Here is a 19,000-nt window from a genome sequence, read left to right as displayed (position 1 = left end):
TGTTTACTAAAGGTTCCTCCAAGTGTTGTGGTTAAAATGTTTTTTTTTTTTTGCTGTGTTTTTTATTTTATTTAAATTATTTTAAATTTGGCATTTACCTTTATTTGCTAGCTTACAGTGTAGAGAGGAGAAACAAGTATGACATGCAGCAAAGGTCCCTGGCTGGAATCAGACTGGGGACGTTGCGGTTATATGGTGCGTCTAACTCCCTGGATTTTATGTTTTAAAGAAAGTATAATCTTTAAATGTTTGAGTACCACCAAGGGGATTTCATTCACATCCATTGTTTTGTGTGGTAGAAATCTTGTCAAAAAAAGTGTTGAACTATGTTCATGGTAAGTGGAGACAGGGCCAGCTTTTTTCATCTGGGCGCCCTAAGCATGATCATTTTGGGGGCCCTGCCTCACAGTGGCTAGGCAGTGAAGTGTTCATAGAAGCCTAAAATGTACTCATTAGTTCACTAATACTGTGAAATGTTCTGTGGATGGCACCCCTCCAGACAAATTGGAGCTATAGTGTCATCTATAGATTGTCCCTTTGGGGGGATTCAGTGTTCCGCTCAAGGACGCATTATTACAATGGATGTCATGACTAACGGCTAAAGGAATCCTTGAAATATTGTAACTGCTACGCAAGGAAGGTGCTTTATCATCCAGAGTGCTGAAATATTTTTTATTTAACATAAGTGGGGAGCCATCATTTGTATTCCGACATATATGGTCAAGATGAACTATGTTTGACTGACAATGCTGCCAAATTAACCACCAATCCCTGTTTGTCTGGGCCACAGCCCTTGAAGGTGTTTTCGCTTGTCTAACAGTATTGCACGTTCATTTAAATGTCCCATCAGTCCACCACAAGCTTCACTAAATAATGGACATATGTGCACGGTTTTGGAAATAGACACTTGCCACTGATTTTCAAACTAATTGGTTAAATCAAAAGTACATGATGAAAATAATTGAACCATTTTGAAATATGGCACCACGTCTTCCCTCATGCTCTTGAAAATAGAACACAAAATAAGCCATGATTAGATGCCCGGTTTCTCGTATCTTGAGGGACATGTGACTGTGCTGTTTCTACTGGTGGTGGTAGGAAAGGGCACTCAGGAAGTTACAAAAATTGTTTGCTTTCTCAACCTGGACCAGACGCACATGGGGTACCATGCGGGACAAAACTGGCACTTTTATTCCATCAATAAACACCGGGGGAAGTCCTTGTTCAAACCGACAGATGGCAATACTGGCTCTTGTTTGGGAAAGCCGTGTGTCACGTGACACCCTGCGGCGCGCTCCGCTGTGCACCTGCAGAGAGGCGGAGGAGGAGGAGGAGTGAAGTTTGGATGCTTCGGTCGAGCTGGGCAGCCGCTTTTCTCTCGAATTCAGCATAAGTTCTCCGACCAAGTTTCACTGAAGAAGTCGTGGAATAACTGGAACAGGAATGGATCATTCGACAGCCCGGTTCTGCTGTGTACTGCTGAGCCTCTTTGCTGGTAAGTTTTAGACACCAGCTGCCGGTGAGCTACTTTGGTTCTAATGGGTTTTCCACTCAGACGGTAGCGGCCACCGTCTCTGGTCAGCCGTGTGCTATGACGTTAGCCTCTGGCGTTAACATGGAAACGTGCCTTTTCCCGACAAGTTAAAAATGCTGATAACTTTATGTTATGTTTCCATTATCTAAAGTTAGAGTGATTAACATTTAATTTGCTAAGTGGCTGACCAAACCACATCTGGGACTAACTTCGACCTAAGGTCAGTTCAGTCAGGTCGCACACCAGAACAAGCGTCCGGGCGGCTAAACCGAATATTAATTTACATAGTTACAAGTAGGTTATTTGTAAAATAACAACTATTTACTAATGTGGGGGTTTTTTCAGACACATGACAGAAAGGGAAAGGAAAGGCCAAAAGACAATAAATCAAAGTTTGCTAACGTCATTCCATGCAGTAACCCCAGTAATAAGGGGACAGTGGGGTTGGTTTACATTTAACAACATGTAAATCATACCAATAGGCGACTGTCTTGAATTTTTAGACTCTGAATGAATGGTTATTGAAATGTATATCCCACAGAAATGGGATGATTTGTTGCGACGTCTCCTGTGGGTATTTCTGTGTGGTGTGTTGTGGCTTATCGTATGCTGGTTAACACAATAGGTCGATGTTAAACCTGTGGCTACAGGACTTCAAAGTGCTGCCTTTTCTGTTTGCCATTTAGTTTAGTCCTGCTGACCCTCACCTAAGAGGGTGTTTGTTGTAGATGATTGAGCGGCTGTGCAACCTTTGATCAGAATAACTTAGGTTTTTTTAAACGTTTCTCATAGTCAACGATTTAAAGGTGAAATTGAGATATTCTTCATTTGGCTGGCTGGGACCTCCTTAAGGGACATGGAGTCAAGAGATGTAATTTAACTCCAGTTTTGGCACCACTTTTCTTTTTTGATCAGTCAATAATGCAATAGGCAGCTATAGCAAGCTTTTTGCAAATGTGTATATATCTTCATTTGTGATATGTTTAAGAATAGGGCTTGTTAAAAATCCCATTTTTATTTTGGTTTTACTCTTATTTCATTGTATTTGTGTGGGCGTGGTGGCTGTTTAATGCTTTGGAATTTAGACTGAAACTTGCAGATCACTCCTCCCACTACTAACAATAATGTGAAACTTCTGCTACAGGATCGTCTTTTGGCTTCAATCATTGACATACTGTGGCAGTTATTGAAATAATTTCTGAGATTTTGATGGGAAGCCACAGAGCCATGGTCAGGGTAATGACATTCCAGTATGCTGATTAGTGAGAGACCGAATGAAGAAGTGCTTTGTTTAGGATCGTCCATCAAGTCTCTCCATGTAAAAGCTGGGACACTGTCATATAAGGTTTACATAGTGTGTTGTTTAGCCTTCTTTTGTCTCCTGACACGTTGTTGTGGCCACTAGTTTGGGCTCATTACCATCTTAATGGCATCATGGCCTCGTCATTTGGGCAGTGTTCCACTTCAGCAGACAAGAACAGTCTCTGCCAGACCTGTAGCATTCTTTGAACGTGGTTTAGAAATACACAATAATGTGCTAACCTCTCTTAAATGGCAAAATAACAAGTAGGGTCTTTCTGCTCCATTTCTTTGCTGCATTTGTCCACGAGGCACAGCATGGAACATAAAGTGTTGACAAAAGAAATAAAATTGTGAGAGGGAGATCTGCAGTCCTTGAAATTGCGGTAAATGTTGAGGATTGAGACTCTGAAAGTGCAGACAACCTTGTGCTTGTGTCAGGCTATCGGTTAGGAGATTGTTTTTCCAAGTTATCATGAAATCACGTGAGGTGTCATCATTGCATAAACAATCTAATATTTGTTTTGTGTCAATAAAGGCTGTAAGTTAACTGATTGTTGTCCCAGTACACACAGTCTTTAATGCTTGAAATAAGGATTAAAGTAAAATTTTACTTGATGAAAGTCTTTTTGTTAAAAGTCAAATTAATTAAACCCTCGTGCTGAGCAATTGTACACAGTGTAGTTGTGAAAATGCTTCACAAAATGTCCCCATTTCAATTCCTTGTAATGATTATTATTATTTAAATTTTTTTTTTGATATGACAGTTTTATCAGAGACCAACTGCTGTGGGCTGGCTGTTACTCTTAACAATGACATCTGATGTTGTTACACACACACACACACACACACACACACACACTCTCTCAAGACTGCTCCATGCAAAGGTTGATAAATGACTGTAGGTCTGCTTAGAATATTTTCAACAAGTTTATTTGAATAAAAAAAAAAAAAAAAAGAAGTTTGGAGCAGTCTTAGAAATAAGATAATATGCTCACAGTAATCCGTTTCTATCATCAAAGAACTTGTCCAAGAAACATTACGTGGTTGTCAGTCATAAGACTCTGACACCTCTTGATTTCCATTTAGCAGTATACACACGTGTTCATGTTTGAGTCCTTGCATAGGACCTGAAAAGTTATCTTCACCTGCTGCAGTGCTGCAGGACCTGATGCTCTCTCCACACCCATGCACTCCCATTTGTTTGGGTCAAGAGTGAAACCACTGACGTAGTATAAACAGAAACCAGGGGAACCTGTGAGCATGTGCAGAACGCAGTTACCTGATAAGGCTACAAGCAAAGGCACCAGGAACTGGTTGCTTGGTTACCTTTTGAAAACAGACACGCAAATCTAGGGGGTGTGTGTGTGTGCTCCGGTTGCTCTGGAAAACTACCCTCCCCCTACTACTTGCATGTATACATTAGGTCCTCCTTTTTGCAGCAGAAAATAATCCCAGTTATTTTACACAATAGCTTTTGCAGATAACAGATGTGTTGAATATCTTTCATACAACTCCTGTTAGGGGAGCAGCTAATGTCACTCCTACAGCTGTGTGTGTGTGTGTGTGTGTGTGTGTATGTGTGTACTGATGAGGCGTCGGGGCCGGTGAAGAAACTGATACAACCCAACGCGGACAGTAATGACTTGGGGTCACATTCACTTGTCATGACCCGGCAGTCCAATGCTTTCCTCCTGTTGGTTGAAACATGTTGCGGCTACAGCTTCACCTCCAACCAAGCAGCCGCCCTCTCCGCCGGGAGCCCCTGTCCTTGGAAATGATGCAGGAACATGTAGAATCGGATTACAGTCTAGGGTCACTGCTTTGTCCTCCACAATCTGGTGATGGGGACAACTGGGCATGAATATTCATAGCCCCAGACGTTAATATTTTAGCATGCCAGCGCAGTACAAGCCCTGTGCCAACTCCTGTTCACCTATATGGGAGTGTGAAACGCTGATTCCGCCTTTACCTCGCCACATTACCCTACCGCCTTTCCCCCTCCATTTCATATCTGAATTACTGAATGGACAAATCGCTGCCTGCTAGAGAATCAGTGAAAATGATTAATGGCGGTGCTTGTTTCTGAGTCCTGTTAAAGGCTGTGCGGCCACTCTGTATTCAGAGCTTGTTCCTTTTCACAGGTAGGGGGTAAACTGCCTTCTGGGCTGCTGCCAAAGCATTCTTGTGGTAAGATATATTGGCAAGATTATACTTGAACCCCTTGGTCATAAAGTCAATGTTACATTGACAGATATTTCAAGTTTGTATGTCTTTTAACTTCTCTAACACTTTGGCCACAGTATTCAGAGACCTAGAGACAGCACCAGGCTCCCCAGAGGCTCACAAATGATTATTGTCTAATAAGACAAGCTCAGGAGCAGTTTTGCCTTAATGGCACAAATTAGTGGTGGATCACGAAGGTCATGCTTTTAGTGTGTACGTTGCAACTCAGGGACCTCGATATATTGGTCAGCTTGCATGCTTGGTTAGTTTGCTTGTTTTGTCTGGGCAACTGTCCAAAACCCAAGGTATTCAATTTACAATGATGTGGAAACAGAGAAAAGCAAGAGCAAACAACATCAAAACAACACACCGTAAGCTGCAAACGTTAGCATGCCTGGCTAACTACCCTAACGTTAATATCTACAGTAGAAACCAAGCAGGACCAGGGCCAAGGAGCAGATCATTTACTAACTGCAGTATTTTTTTTTGGGGTGGGGTTGCAGGTTAGGTTACACGAGTAGCATATTCACCGTGTAATAGTTCCCCACTTTATGGAAGCCAGTCCTGGATGCTATCACAGTTTAGGGTTGAATGGGTTCTCATTTTAAAACATATCAGCCACAAACATTAAAAAGCCTTTTCTACGAACGCTGTTGTTAACATTAGCCTAATAAACTAGCTAGCTAATTCAGCCAGCATAATTGGCAGTCTCCGGCTTTAAATGAAGAGCCATCTTTTGTCTGCCACAGTCGGTAATCACGGGACCCTCTGTTTCAGAAACAATTTTCGAGAAGTAAATGTTCCTCTGTTATCATTGTAAACTAAAGCGTATGTGCCATGCGAGAATGGAAAGCTTGAGAAAGCAACAGTAAGTGGGGCTTAGGAAACTTGAGATTTCTGGCTCCTAAAAAATAGTGCTGGGGAAAAAAACTCACATTAATTATTCTCCACAATTCATATATTAAAAACATTATTTTTGAAGTCAGTGTTAAGACAGAACACTGCTCTTTCTTGGTTTCCTGATTATTCAGCAGTGCTGCGACCCGGGATGAGTAGAAGAAGAACCAACGTTCCCACTGACAATAGGTTAGCACCAGGGTTGGAAATTAACACCCATTTTGAAAAGTGGCGGTTGAATTTGCTCAACCTACCAGGTAACCTACCGGGTAAATAAAAGTAGTATACACACAAATAATGCAATCATAACAGAGCGTTTTGTGACCACATCATGGTCCACCTGATTCCTGCATACAGCTCCGTAAACCAGTTGTGAGGGTATCAACACAGTGAAGTTATGGAAGACCTTCAGGTGTATTTGGACTAAACGTACTGCCTCTCAATCTCAATGTTACTTGTATATATGAATTGTGAAAAGTTTTTTTCCTCTAGTTTTAACTTTAATTGTGATTAAATGTTTACGTTTTGTTCTCATTTGCAGTTGTATTGTTTTATACTGGACTTTGAATTCCTATTGCAGTATTTAAAGGGTTTACACAGTTCAGTAATTCCTGTTCATTTTGAAGATTTTTGGACAAAGTTGTTGGCGCACGATTTATTATTTTAATGATAAATAACAATTCAGTATATGTGTATAATTTGTTATAAAAAGTCAGGAAAGCAATGTTTAAGTCAAGTCGCCTTATAGATTTTGGCAATTTGAAATTATATACCGTGTGGTGGTAGAAATGTGCCCACTGGTAGAGTGAACCATCTGTTCATGGTTCGTGTGTGTGTGTGTGTGTGTATGAGAGAGTAGGGGTGTGCATCTTCACTGGTCTCACGATTTGATTCAATATCTCGATGCATCACCTCATGGGTGGGGAATTTTTAGGCACCTCATTACGATTATGAGGGCTACGATGCAACCGTAAAACAAACAGGATAAAGATGGATTTTTCTCACTGTGTCATTACTTGGTACTTTATAAGCAAAGTATTTGTAACAATCCAAACAAGTACGTAATAAGGAAATGCAGGTATTTAATGTTACTTCATATAAATGTAGCTAACATTGCATAGCATTATTACAGCATTATTACTGACCTCTGCTGCTGTTGTTATTAGTATAGAGTCAGATGGGGTTGAACTACGCACTTTACAATGCTCCCACCAAACCACATTCACTCTGCCTTAATGTATCTGTTCCTTTTTTTGTTTTTTGTCTCGTATAGTGTAGTTTTCTGTGTCTTGTAAGTTGATTATTGTAATCTTACTGAGCACCCCGGGCCTTGAGAAACAGCATTTTGTTTGTGTACTCAATATGTGGATGAATGACAACAAATGAACTTGAACTAGCAGCCAAAAACGTCCTGCTCAGCTTCCACACCGCCGTCTGAAGAGGAGACGTTAGCTAGCGCTAACTGCATGAACTTATCTAGAAATTGGAAAACTACAGACAGACTTTGATAAACGGACACGCTGTGACCTACACTGTACATTTACTGCCAGATTGAGGCGTAGTGCTCATGTTTTCCTCTGCTCCGCTCACTTTCACCATCACCTACTGCTGCTTGTCACGTAGTTGTCCTTTGAAGAATGAGCAGAGGACGCTAGCTAATCACTACTGTGCTGCACAGTGTGCAGGTGAAAATAATTAACGTTAGATGCACATTGATTTTATTTATCATGTGAAAGTTTAGTTGCAGCAGTCATTCAATCAACAACTGCCAGTCTGTGATGAACAGGGAGAACCACACGTCTCCGTTGTGTGCACACCACAGACAGTCTGGAGCTGCAGTGCCGCCTTTTTCGTTCCGTCAACATCAATTAACCTAAATAATCGATTGTTGACATTTGTGAATCGATTCATAATCGTCCAAGTCCGCATCGCGACGCGTCAACAAATCTATTTTTTTTCCACATCCCTATGAGAGAGTGTTCAGTATTTAAATATTTGCCTTAAGAAATGCAAAAAAAAAACTATTGCTTGAATATTGTAGATCTTGTTTTACAAGAAAGTGGATTGTAGATTTAGCCTGGTCCTGGCCCTGGTTAGCACCACCACAGAAGAACAGGAGTGACAACATGATGACGTTGGTTTCTCAGGTCAAGCTTGACATTTTCAACGCCTCTATAGTTTTGTTGTTTTTAGGGAAAAATCCAACTTTTACATTGTGTATTTAAAATTTGTGGACAGTATGTGTGCAGATGTTACTTTTTGCGGACTGCCTATAAATTGAGCCTTTAGGAACTATAGACCCTTTGGCTTCTTTCTCTAACTGTTTTAAGAATGTAAACAATGACTGACTGACTGATTTTTACAAGTCCTCAGTTCTACCACTGACACAGACCTTATTCAGTGGACTGATGAGAGGTAGATGCGAGGTAAACAGTAGACCGTACACCTCTGATATCTTTAGCATGACTGCTGAAATTCTCAAAGTAGTGTTGAGCAGGGATTGAACTGAGGGAGAGACATTTCTTCTGCTATCCATGTAACCGATCGGTTAAAACAAGGTCACTGCAGTGCTGATTTTCCCCGCTCTCTTGAGTCCATCGGTCATCTTCACTGTGTCACCCTGTTACGGCGATAAACACCCCCAAAGCACATTTATCACTTAGCCACTTGATGTGCGGCTCTGCAGCTCCCACAACGCCCTCTGCTCCTAATGAGGAATAATGGGCTCTGTGACAAATAAGCTGTTCACTGTGATGATAATAAGAATTTTCACCTACCTCATATCTCAAATGAACATAGCCACAAAACCATTTTTCTGTAGATGAGGCATAGAAGCAGAGAAGACACTGCACACCAGGCAGTGAAGGAGATTTGGAGGATTTTGTTACAAAATGCAGTGTAATTATTTGGAAAAAAGTATACTGGGATTCATTAAACTTTAAAAATGAAGTGGGTGCTATGCTTAAAGTGCATTACAGTTCCTAATTTTTTAAATGATAATTGTCACTGTTTTCAAATGGTCTTCTACTGGATTTCAAATTGTCTGTTTAAACTCATGTGTGGAATGGGTGTATGTGGAAACAAAATATTCCACAGCCAGTGTTCAGGTAACTCGGGTAGAGCATTACTCTACTTATGGTTTTTCCCCTGTTTTTTTCCACACTTTATGACTATGTATTCTGGTTGTTTTTCATAATATTCTCACAGCATCTGAGCTAGCCATCTCAGTGTGAGGATACACAGTGTGGCAGGCAGGTCCCCAGGGTGCAGCATCTGCAGCTGCTGGTGTGTAGCCTGCTCCTGCTTACCTGCTAGGTAGGTGTCAGTTCAGCTCTACACACGCTTAGACCTCTGTTTCAAAGATTACCCTTTGTGCAATGTTAAGGATTTGGGCTTCATAGTATAGGCTATACAGGGAAAATCTCCTTATCATGTAAAACAGAGCTGACAATTTATTCTGACGACAAATCTTTTGTTGGCAGTTTCGACTTTCAATGGACACATCATTTTGTAGATAAGCGTTGTATATTGTGCTGTGCATGTCACATAATTATCGGCTAATGTCCAGGCATTGTCTTACACAGAGCCGAGTTGTGGGAAGATGATTGTATTTTGTCGTCCAGCAGTAAGCCCTCACTGTAGCCTCTAAGAACATTAGAGTTAATTGTGTGTCTAATCTTGAAAAATATTATGGCTCAGAAAATAAGTGACATAAGCAGAAGGTGGGGTGAATTTTGGGAGGAGGAGGAGGAGGGGGAAGCAGCTGTTGAAGGAGCCATTTTTAGCACCTCTATCTCATTGAAAAACATTACACATTGTCGACTGCGGTATGGTGAAAAAGGCAAACAACAGTTGTCTGTGGCAAGCCTCTTTCCTGATTCAGTCCCACTCGATTTTGCCAGCTGTAGGGCTGATATTGAAGTCAGTCTTTCTGTCTTAGTCTGATGTTTAATTATCATGTCAAATTATAGTTACGCTAATAACTCCTGCCCATAGAAAAAATGTATTTGTTATGAATAATGCCTGCTCTCATTAATTTCTACTGCTTGTATTATAGATTTTAGAATTATTTTAGAGCAGTTGTGTAGTGAAATTTTATGATGCAGGGCGAATCTTGTTAGGAGCATTAAAGCAGTATTGATACAACGCGACACAGAATGAGACCCAGAAAATCTCATTTCTTGTAACATGCCTTATAATCAAGCTGTTGCTAAACTGAAGCCAAATACTGCAATGCAAATCCTTTAGAATTGGGAATCTGTTAAAGAGATTCAGATATTAAATGTAGATTTTATTACTAACCCAAACAGACGATGCAACCGTATGTCAGTTATAACATCTGACCATTGTTTATGTGGCATCAAACAAACATCAGTTTCCCTGTTGTGAATAAATAAGATAACATCAGATACCTTTTGTTAATCCCCTGTTGAGGAAATTCAGGTTGGCACAGCAGCACAGAGGAATGTAAAAGAACAAAATACAGTAAAGGTAGAATCGGTAACATTTCACTTTTCTAAATGTCTGTGTTTGATATTATCAGATGCTATAAATGGATTTGCAGGTGTGGGAGGATATTATTAAGAAAGGAAAGCTACTGCATGTGCAAGCTTGTGGCATTTTTGCAAAATGTCCCTAATGTCCTTTAGAAAGTGCAAAGAAGCACTTTGTTTCATAAGAGTATTACCTGAGATTAGATTAGATGAACCCTTTCCCTATGGGGGAATCAGGCCTCTAAAACAGAATAAAAACATACACCCCTGTGATCTTGGGGTAACTTGAACATATAAAATAGAAATTTGGATGAGAATATATCTTTGAGTTCTCACACTTAAATGGTCTTTATAATAAGGATTCATAATAAGAGGTAATGCAGTGTTCTATTTAGTCAGTTAGACAAACCAAAATGTCAGCCAGTGAGTTACCTTTTATGTTAAGGAAAGTTAGAAAGGAAAGTCCAAGAGTAAAGTGCAAAGGCATATTATAGAATTAATTTGGACATTCACTACATTCTGATGACTTCCATTAACTTACTATGCTTTTACAACGAGGTGTCCAAAATGAGTGTGGCTGTCTGCCACCTCCCTTCTTTGCCATTAACGTTCATTAAAATGGTCTTTTCTTCCTGCCTCGGAAGTTATTACTCCTGGGTCGGTGGTGCATCTATAGGTATGATGGCCGGGACATCTGCTACAGTTGGTTTATAGAAAAGGCTCAGCGCCTGAACCACAGCAAGGTCAGGAAGCCACAACAGATATTTAATTACTATAGTGCATCTCGCCGCCATGTGAGGAAATCGGCAGCTGGCCCAGTCGCCCTCGAGAGATATGAGGTTGAACTGAAAATAGCTCTGTGACTGGCTGCTTTATGATGGTCAAAACACACATTACCGCACAACTTTAATCACAAGTGCTGCTGTTTTAATAAGCAGGCACACAGGGGCTACCAGGCTGCAGTTGTTGCTGGTAAGTTCCAGAGGGACCTGCTTTTAAGTGTCTTAATGGAGCCCATGTATAATTCATGGGCACACACGAACTGCGTGGCTGGCTGGCTGACTCTGGGTGGCCGATAATTGTAAGAAGAAGGGTAAACTCCCACCCCATCTCCAATCACACTGGCACTCACAGCACCCAACTCTTTTCACAACGAGTAGGGCAACATCAGCTCTATGTTTAATCCCGCTCTGACAGGACATCTATCTAATGAGAGCAAGGGGGTGATTTGTCAGCGACAGCTAGAGCTGGAACACAACTCTACAGTTAGAGTTTTAGATTAATGACCTGTGGGCACATAAAGAGTCTGTGATTGCCTAAAATGTCACCCGGCATTTTATCAACCAAAAAGTCTCTTACCTGTAACTCTGCCATCAGCCATTAATATGTTGGATTCCCAAGAGGTTAAAAGAACTTGTCAAAAAGATTTGAGAGAATTTTATTTGGACATGAAAAGGTCCTGATAATCCCTGTGTTGTAAGATAAAGTGTGGAAAATGGTTTTCAGTTTTACCCTTGACCTGGATCTTACTGAACAGCCATTAATGCAAGACCCTGTGGGATGTGTTTATCAAGTTGGACAACTGCTGCTGTGAGTGCAACCCCTAAACAACACCACAGCACGCTTACTGTTGGATCGTCTTTGCCAGCCCAGTGTCATGCAGTGTTTCCTCGATCAGGACTGAACATTTTTTAACCTGGATCAACATGAAATCTTATATTTATAAGCCATGCCACGCAGGGTGAACAGTCATCATTGTGCCATGCCTCCGTCACACTCACTGAGATTATGGACTTGTCAGCCTGATCCAGGATGCTCTATAAGCAGTATTTGGCTGCCTGTCTAGACAGGGGTGAAACCTTTTTAGATGTCAGTAGAGCCATCAGGGAGTTGGCTTGTATGGCAGGTTTCAGGCAAAAGCACTCTACTACATCCACTAAACACTCAACAGCCGGCCAACCTTGCAGACTCATGAAGAGTCAGGTTATTTGTTGTATTTTTTGCCACACATGTTGAAATATTGTCAGGATGGTTGGGATGTGAAGTCAGTTTTGAGACAGACGGTGCAGTAGCCGTACAATGTTAATCATAGCTGTTCCTCCTCTCAGCCGTTACTTAAAGCAATATTTTACTTTGACTGATGTAATGTTTCCACTGACAACAAAGCCCTTGTTTGTCCTGAAAGACAGCGTTTCAACTTCCAAAGAAAATGATGACTTTTTCAACCTTCACATGGCAATATTAAACAACTTCATTATAATAGTCATAAAATCTAACCCCATTTATGATCCTAATTATGGTCTGCGTATGGTATGTAACAAGTAAGCGCTTTTGACGTCCTGTCTGCACCAGAAGTGGGAATGTGGCGCATTGTGTAGTTTGACACCTGCTGCTTGTGATCACTTTATGCCTACTTACATTTTATTTTGAAGGAGAACATGAGTGACTTTCTTAGGGTGGCTGTGGCTCAGGATGTAGAGCCAGGTCGTTCACTGAGTTCCTTTCTGATGAGCAGTTGGCACCTTGCATGGTAGCCTCTGCCATCTGTCTATGAATGGGTGAATGTGACATGTAGTCTAAAGCTCTTTGAGTGGTCGGAGGACTAGAAATGCAACTTACAAGTGCAGTCCATTTCTTCTACAGCAGTTTGACAAACATCCACTGATTATTAAATAAGTTCTCCTGCACAGCTCTGTGGTCAGACTGCCAATCTCACAGTCGAAGCTTCGCAGCGAACCAATGATCACGCCATTTTGGCGATATGGGGGAGCTCAGCGTCAGATTTTACATAGAACTACCAGTTTTCTCCCAATACGTTAATATACAGCCTATTACAATATACATTTCAATGTTTAATGCTGTAAATAAACATGTAAAGAGGGAAAAAAAACTTCCAATAAATGTTTTTAAAGTGCGTGAATAAATCCAAAATTATAACCCTAACCCTGGGGCATCAGTACGCATGTGTAGCTGTAGCGTATATGTGTGTGTGTAGTGGCAAGAGGAAAACTTGCTGAAGAGACGAGTTGTCCGCACCTCGTGGGACTTTCGGATAATTTATCACGGTTGATGAATCACACAAAGAATATTTTATAGTTTTTAAACAGCCGGCTACTTGAAATAGATCCGCGAGGAACAGCGACGTGCAGTTGTCGGCAGCACGGCAAAAACTATGCACAAGACCGGTGAATGGCAGGCGAGAGAGAGAGAGAGAGAGAAAATGGTCAACAATGCGTCAGTTTAGCTTCGGCTCGCAATCGCCGTGCACACAAACACACATGATTCGACTATCAGTCGACTATAGGCAGGACTTGACGATTCTGATTCGACTATGTAAATCCTTAGTCGGGGAAAGCCCTAGAACGCCGTAGACCAAACATGGCAAAACACTGTTCACAGACATACTTTATCGCCATTATATAATCCCTGTAAAGGAAGAAGTCGTATTTAGAATAACAAATGTAAAAACTGGGAGGTGCATGACCACGCTCTTAACGAAGAGGAAATCACCTTTGGCCGGGGACACTTTGTTGAGCACAAACAAATCTTAACAGCAAGGCGAAAACCATCTTCAATTATGTTCTTAGGAGCACATTGACCATTCACGGTCTAGGCTTTCACCTAGGCTGTATTCTGAACCGCCTACTACATACTACTGGCAACCACAGTATGTACTATATACTGCATACTGTATACAATATGTAGTATACAGGATTAAACTGTTAAATTAATTTATTTTGCAATAGGGTAGGCTAAGCCAGTTTCTGGTTTTTAAGAAGTAATGTAACCACAACTGTTACATTACATTGTTAGTGTAATGATTTCTCGCCTCAAAACTTGTTAGAAGTGGATTTTTTTAAATAAAAAAGCGTATGAAATTTGTAAAACAAGTTCTGACCAGTTGTTTTCACAGTTCTAGCAGTTTGCATTATTGGACACAGTCTGCAAGGTAGATTGATCTGATTTTATCCAAATCCGTACAACATCCGGGTATTTTTGGCGTACTACAGATTTTGCTTTTGTTTGCATACTGCATACTACATTTAGGCCAAATCAGTAAGTACTACTAGTATAGTAGGCAGTTTTGAATACAGCCCTAGTCTTGTTATTGGTAGTGGGTGGTGAAGTCCGCCATTCTCACACTGGATTCAGATCGCCTAAGTAAGCAAGAGGGACTCGCAGGAAAAGGACGCAGCATTTAATCTCCACTCAGTGTGATCTCATTGATGTCAGCCTCAGTGCTTTCCATCACAGCAGTGCTATAATATTAAACCACACTTGCTGTTACCATGGTAACAACGGGTGTCACCAAATTAACCAGGACAGAAATATTAGGAATTACAACTTTAATGACTTGTTAGTGCGCTCTCATTTAACTCTCACTGAGGAAATATTACATCATATTACAAACATTGTAATGCAACCTTTTGTAGACAGAAAGCTCACGTTAATTTGTTTGTTGTTGCTGTCTTCATCAGAAAAACAAAATAGATGAGGAAAGATGTTGTATGTGCAGTTACTTTTAATTGGGTTGTTGAGCTCCTCACTGAATCCCAGTATCAGCTTTACTTTGCTGTATTTTATATATATAAAAAAACAAAACCCAGCTGCTGCTCTTTGATTCAAAAAGCAATTTCATGCTCTGGAGTCCAATTTAATGTGGTAGTGACATATATGTTGATGTACACTTGTGCTTTTTTTTCAGCTGTTTGGGCCGTTAAGATGGATGTAATTAGCCTAGGAAGACTATCGGGGTCAAAATAACAAACTCACTTACTCGCTGCAGCTCACAACACAACTCCCCAAATCTTGAATCCCCTTTGAATCTGAGCTCTGTGTCTTTAATGTGCTTACTGCGTTTCTTTCTGCTATCCAGACTCTGCTCCTCTTTACGAGTCTGACAAGCCTCATTTCATTAAAGAACACAACATGGAGAATAAATACCATCATACTATGTCATGACTGAAATTGTAGGATTGCCTCTTTGTGCAGGATAACTGAACTAGTGCAGTGGAGTTATTTTTAACATTCCAAATCTCATCTTGTCATTTAACGCTGTATGTAGACCAGAATGGTTGGTTGTTTTGCGCTCTCCCCTCATGTCTAGGCGGGGAGTGCGAACTGGAGGCATGAATAAACCCAGCGGTCTTGGTTAAGCTGTAACAACAACTGACAGCCTTTGCCTGCAGCTTCCTACAAGGCTCAACACTCAGGTGCATTCACTACACCTGCCTTCAAGAACATCTGAGTGAAGAAGAGACTCCAGGCTTGAGTCATCTCAAGTCTGATTCACGGCCTGTGAAGGGGGGAAGAAAGGAAAGAAAAAGGATTATCCATCTTGTTATCTTTTAACAGCAGTCTTATCTTGATGTCCTGGTGTAGTCTCCCCCAGCCAGAGGACAGGAAGGGCCTGTCTGTGTTGTTACACTTTCACAAAGGCCTCATTCTGCCTGGTCAGGAGTACTTTAGACAGGATGAGAGGGTTTAGAGAGAAGGGATGCTACAAATGCATTTGAAAGGGAATTGATATTTTAGCAGTTATTGCAAAGTACTTTGTCTATATTCCATTTTTGCCTGAGGGGGGGGGGGGGGTGGGGGGGGGGGGCTTTCAGTGGAAATCATTTCACTTCAATGAAATAAACCCCTGTTTTGCCTTTAACCTTTGACAGCACACTCGGGGCGTAAAACACAGGCCTGTGCATTTTCTGCCAGTGTCCAGAAGACCACCATCATGCAGTGTCCTTCAGGCAGGACACCTAATTTTAGACCAGAACCTAGAGGAAACCGCGTGAGCAAGGCAAACTCATTGACTGCCTCCCAGCCAATCTAGCTGACAGCCATACATGCCTCTGCACTACAGGGAAAATAGGCTACTGTGTACATCTACACCATAGGCAGAGGTGATATCTGCAGGAGCTGGCCTTTTACATTGTACTCAAAAAATGAGAAAATTAACCTGTAACCAAGAGAACTGAATCAGTTTATAGCTATTTTTAACGAGAAAGCAAGCTCGCATTCAAGGCAGATGTGTCAGCTAACTTAATAAGGTTGTTTCCAATAGTGGTCAGACTTAAATGTTTTGAAATATGCTGCACTCCATCTGAAGGGAGGAACCCAGGAATTCACTGGGAGGCATTTGTTTAAATTCCTGATATTTTATACTTGCCCCTGAACTGTCTGCAGTCCGGCCTCACATCTTAATCCTTTTAGTGGTTTGGCAGGGAGCCATAAAAGTTTCTCCATAGGTGTTTACTTAACATACAGTTTGTGTGACTGGATTTACCACCTAAAAAATTTTCTCTAAGTTAAGTTTAAAAAAAAACAAAATAAAAGTATCCTCAGTTGACTGATCCAACATGCCAGAGTTGTTAGTGTCAGAGATTTGTTTCTGATGGTATGAGGAAGTAGTTTCTTATCACTGAGAAATGCAAATCTGGCTAAACTTGCTCAGTTCATTCTTAGGACCAACTATTTGTTTAGGTGTACATAGTGCAGCCCACCTCAGACCAGAAAGATGAAATTGTTTCCCCTCCTGAGGAGTTTCTGAGTTTTTGTGAAATTCCATTACTAGTGACGTTGAAAACCACGGCTTGTTAGGAGCTCCAGAACGGACTTCTAATCCCCCAATTTCGCCCTGTGATTCTAGTTTGATATTCATGCTCTATTGCTTTAAGCTGACTTCTTGTGTGTTCACCTCTCTGACATACTTAAACAGTCGTGAGAAACCTGTTTGCCTCTTTGTACTCGCGCACTTTGCTTGTCTTCTGCATTGCAAATCTGCATGAGAGTTTGTATGTCCTCTAAAACCCATATTCTCTGTATGAGCTCGTCAACATGTCCTGTCCCACAGTTAAACCCACTCTGTGAGAGGCCATCAACAGTCTGAATAAAGTAGCTGCACTCTGCTGCACTTGTGTCTCAGTGTTTGATCAGTGATGCTGCCTCCTGATCACAGTTGGCGTAGTGCCCTGGGGCCCGGACAAAGGCTGGGGCTGGGGCTGGGGCGCCGGCAGGGGCCTGGTCTTTATCAGACACTTTATTTGTTTTGGGGGATGGGGGGATAGGATAGGCAGCGGCACTCCCCCTCAGTGCTGAGAAACTCCCATGGCAGGAGAGAGACTTCACCCCACTGAAACATTTGGCTTTCATTTTTTTATTCATGGTAAACTGCTAGAAGTGTAGAAAACAAATACATGTCTTTGATAAACATTACTTATTGGAACATTGGAACTTGTTAGAATCACCGTCTGGCGGTCACTCCACTATTTTATTACCATTTACCTTCTTTCTACCAGACCTTTACATGCATCTAGGGTGAACCTTTTTATAACTGTATGAAATAATAATTTAGAAACTACTACTAAATGCACCATTTTGGCTTTAATTTCCATTTCTCAAACCACCCAGGAAGTAGTCAGAAATGCATTTAATCAGACTAGCAACATGTGATTGCCGTGTGTCTCTGATCCTCTGTGCAGAACGAGATTATGCAAATAAAAACTTTTTGTGGGCATCGTCAACCAGGATATTCTGGCAAGTCAGCTAGATTGAAAACAGGTCTGAGGTGCATGTGAAAATTCTAATACTTTTTCTTATTTAGATGCAATCTAATGTTGATAGCAGATGTAGCAGGGGTGATAATGTCACTGACGCTGTCTCACCCCTCTGCTTTTACTTTGGCATACACTTTCTCCATTTATCACTGGCTGATTGATTTAAAACCTCTGCCTGATCCATCACCCCTCCTCCTCTTGTAATGAGGAATAAGTGGCAGAAAAGACACACAAATCTATTTGTGAGTTTTTAGGCATATTTCTTTGGCCCCATTTACCCATTTACTTGACCTCATGAAAAGTACCGGTGTAAATGCACCCAAGTTCAGTTGTTTGAACTGAACGGATCGATTAGGATCTCGATGTGGACATTGGAGACACACATTCATAACAAGTGTAAATGTAATCAGGTTGAAATCATATCTAGATACAATCTGGACGTGAGAAGCATTTTAAACCCAGGTTTTAAAAGGGGCACATTTCTCAAGTCAAGCAAACTGCTTTCACATGTTCAATAATTGCTAGCAGAGAATTGTTATTTTTTTCCTCCTGCAAAGTGAGGAGGACATGGTTTGGTAATTACTCCTCTGGCATCTCTGACTGAAGACAACACTCCAGCTGTTTCATGTTTCTATCTCCTCTGTCACAGCAATGCACACCACTGTTTCTCCGAACAACCTCGTATTCATCACCTTCATGTCCCTCTGCCTCTTGTCTGCTTTAATTTCCTCCTCACATGTCTAGATTGGCACATTTGCTGTTGTTTCCCATGGGGGGTGTTATCAGAGGCCTATCTGTGTGCTGCTCCATGGACTGGCGTCTTGCCTATCAGCTGTACTGCACAGCCAGTCCCCATATTGTCACCATCTCAGCATGTCCCTGGGCTTCAACAAATCCTGAAGGACACACACAGGGCTTTTATGTGTGTGTGTGTGTGTGTGTGTGTGTGTGTGTGTTTCCACAGGTCTTAGGACTGGAGACATGGGGGGGGGGGGGGG

The 19,000-nt window shown here is 41.3% G+C and overlaps 1 protein-coding gene across 1 annotated transcript in view; it reads left to right on the top strand.

Annotated features, from left to right (window-relative positions):
- Positions 1–1,328: 1,328 nt before the first annotated feature.
- cxadr (CXADR Ig-like cell adhesion molecule) overlaps positions 1,329–19,000 on the top strand; it is a 41,490-nt gene continuing 23,818 nt past the window's right edge. Inside the window, exon 1 of the mRNA XM_046039967.1 lies at positions 1,329–1,495. Within this exon, the coding sequence (XP_045895923.1) occupies positions 1,444–1,495 (52 nt within the window). The 5' untranslated portion in view covers positions 1,329–1,443. The remainder of the gene's footprint in view (positions 1,496–19,000) is intronic.

Source organism: Micropterus dolomieu, linkage group LG23 (genome assembly GCF_021292245.1).
Source record: "Micropterus dolomieu isolate WLL.071019.BEF.003 ecotype Adirondacks linkage group LG23, ASM2129224v1, whole genome shotgun sequence".
Classification (NCBI taxonomy): Eukaryota; Metazoa; Chordata; class Actinopteri; order Centrarchiformes; family Centrarchidae; genus Micropterus; species Micropterus dolomieu.
Note: the sequence above shows the minus strand (reverse complement) of the source record. Positions and strands in the feature narration are given on the sequence as shown.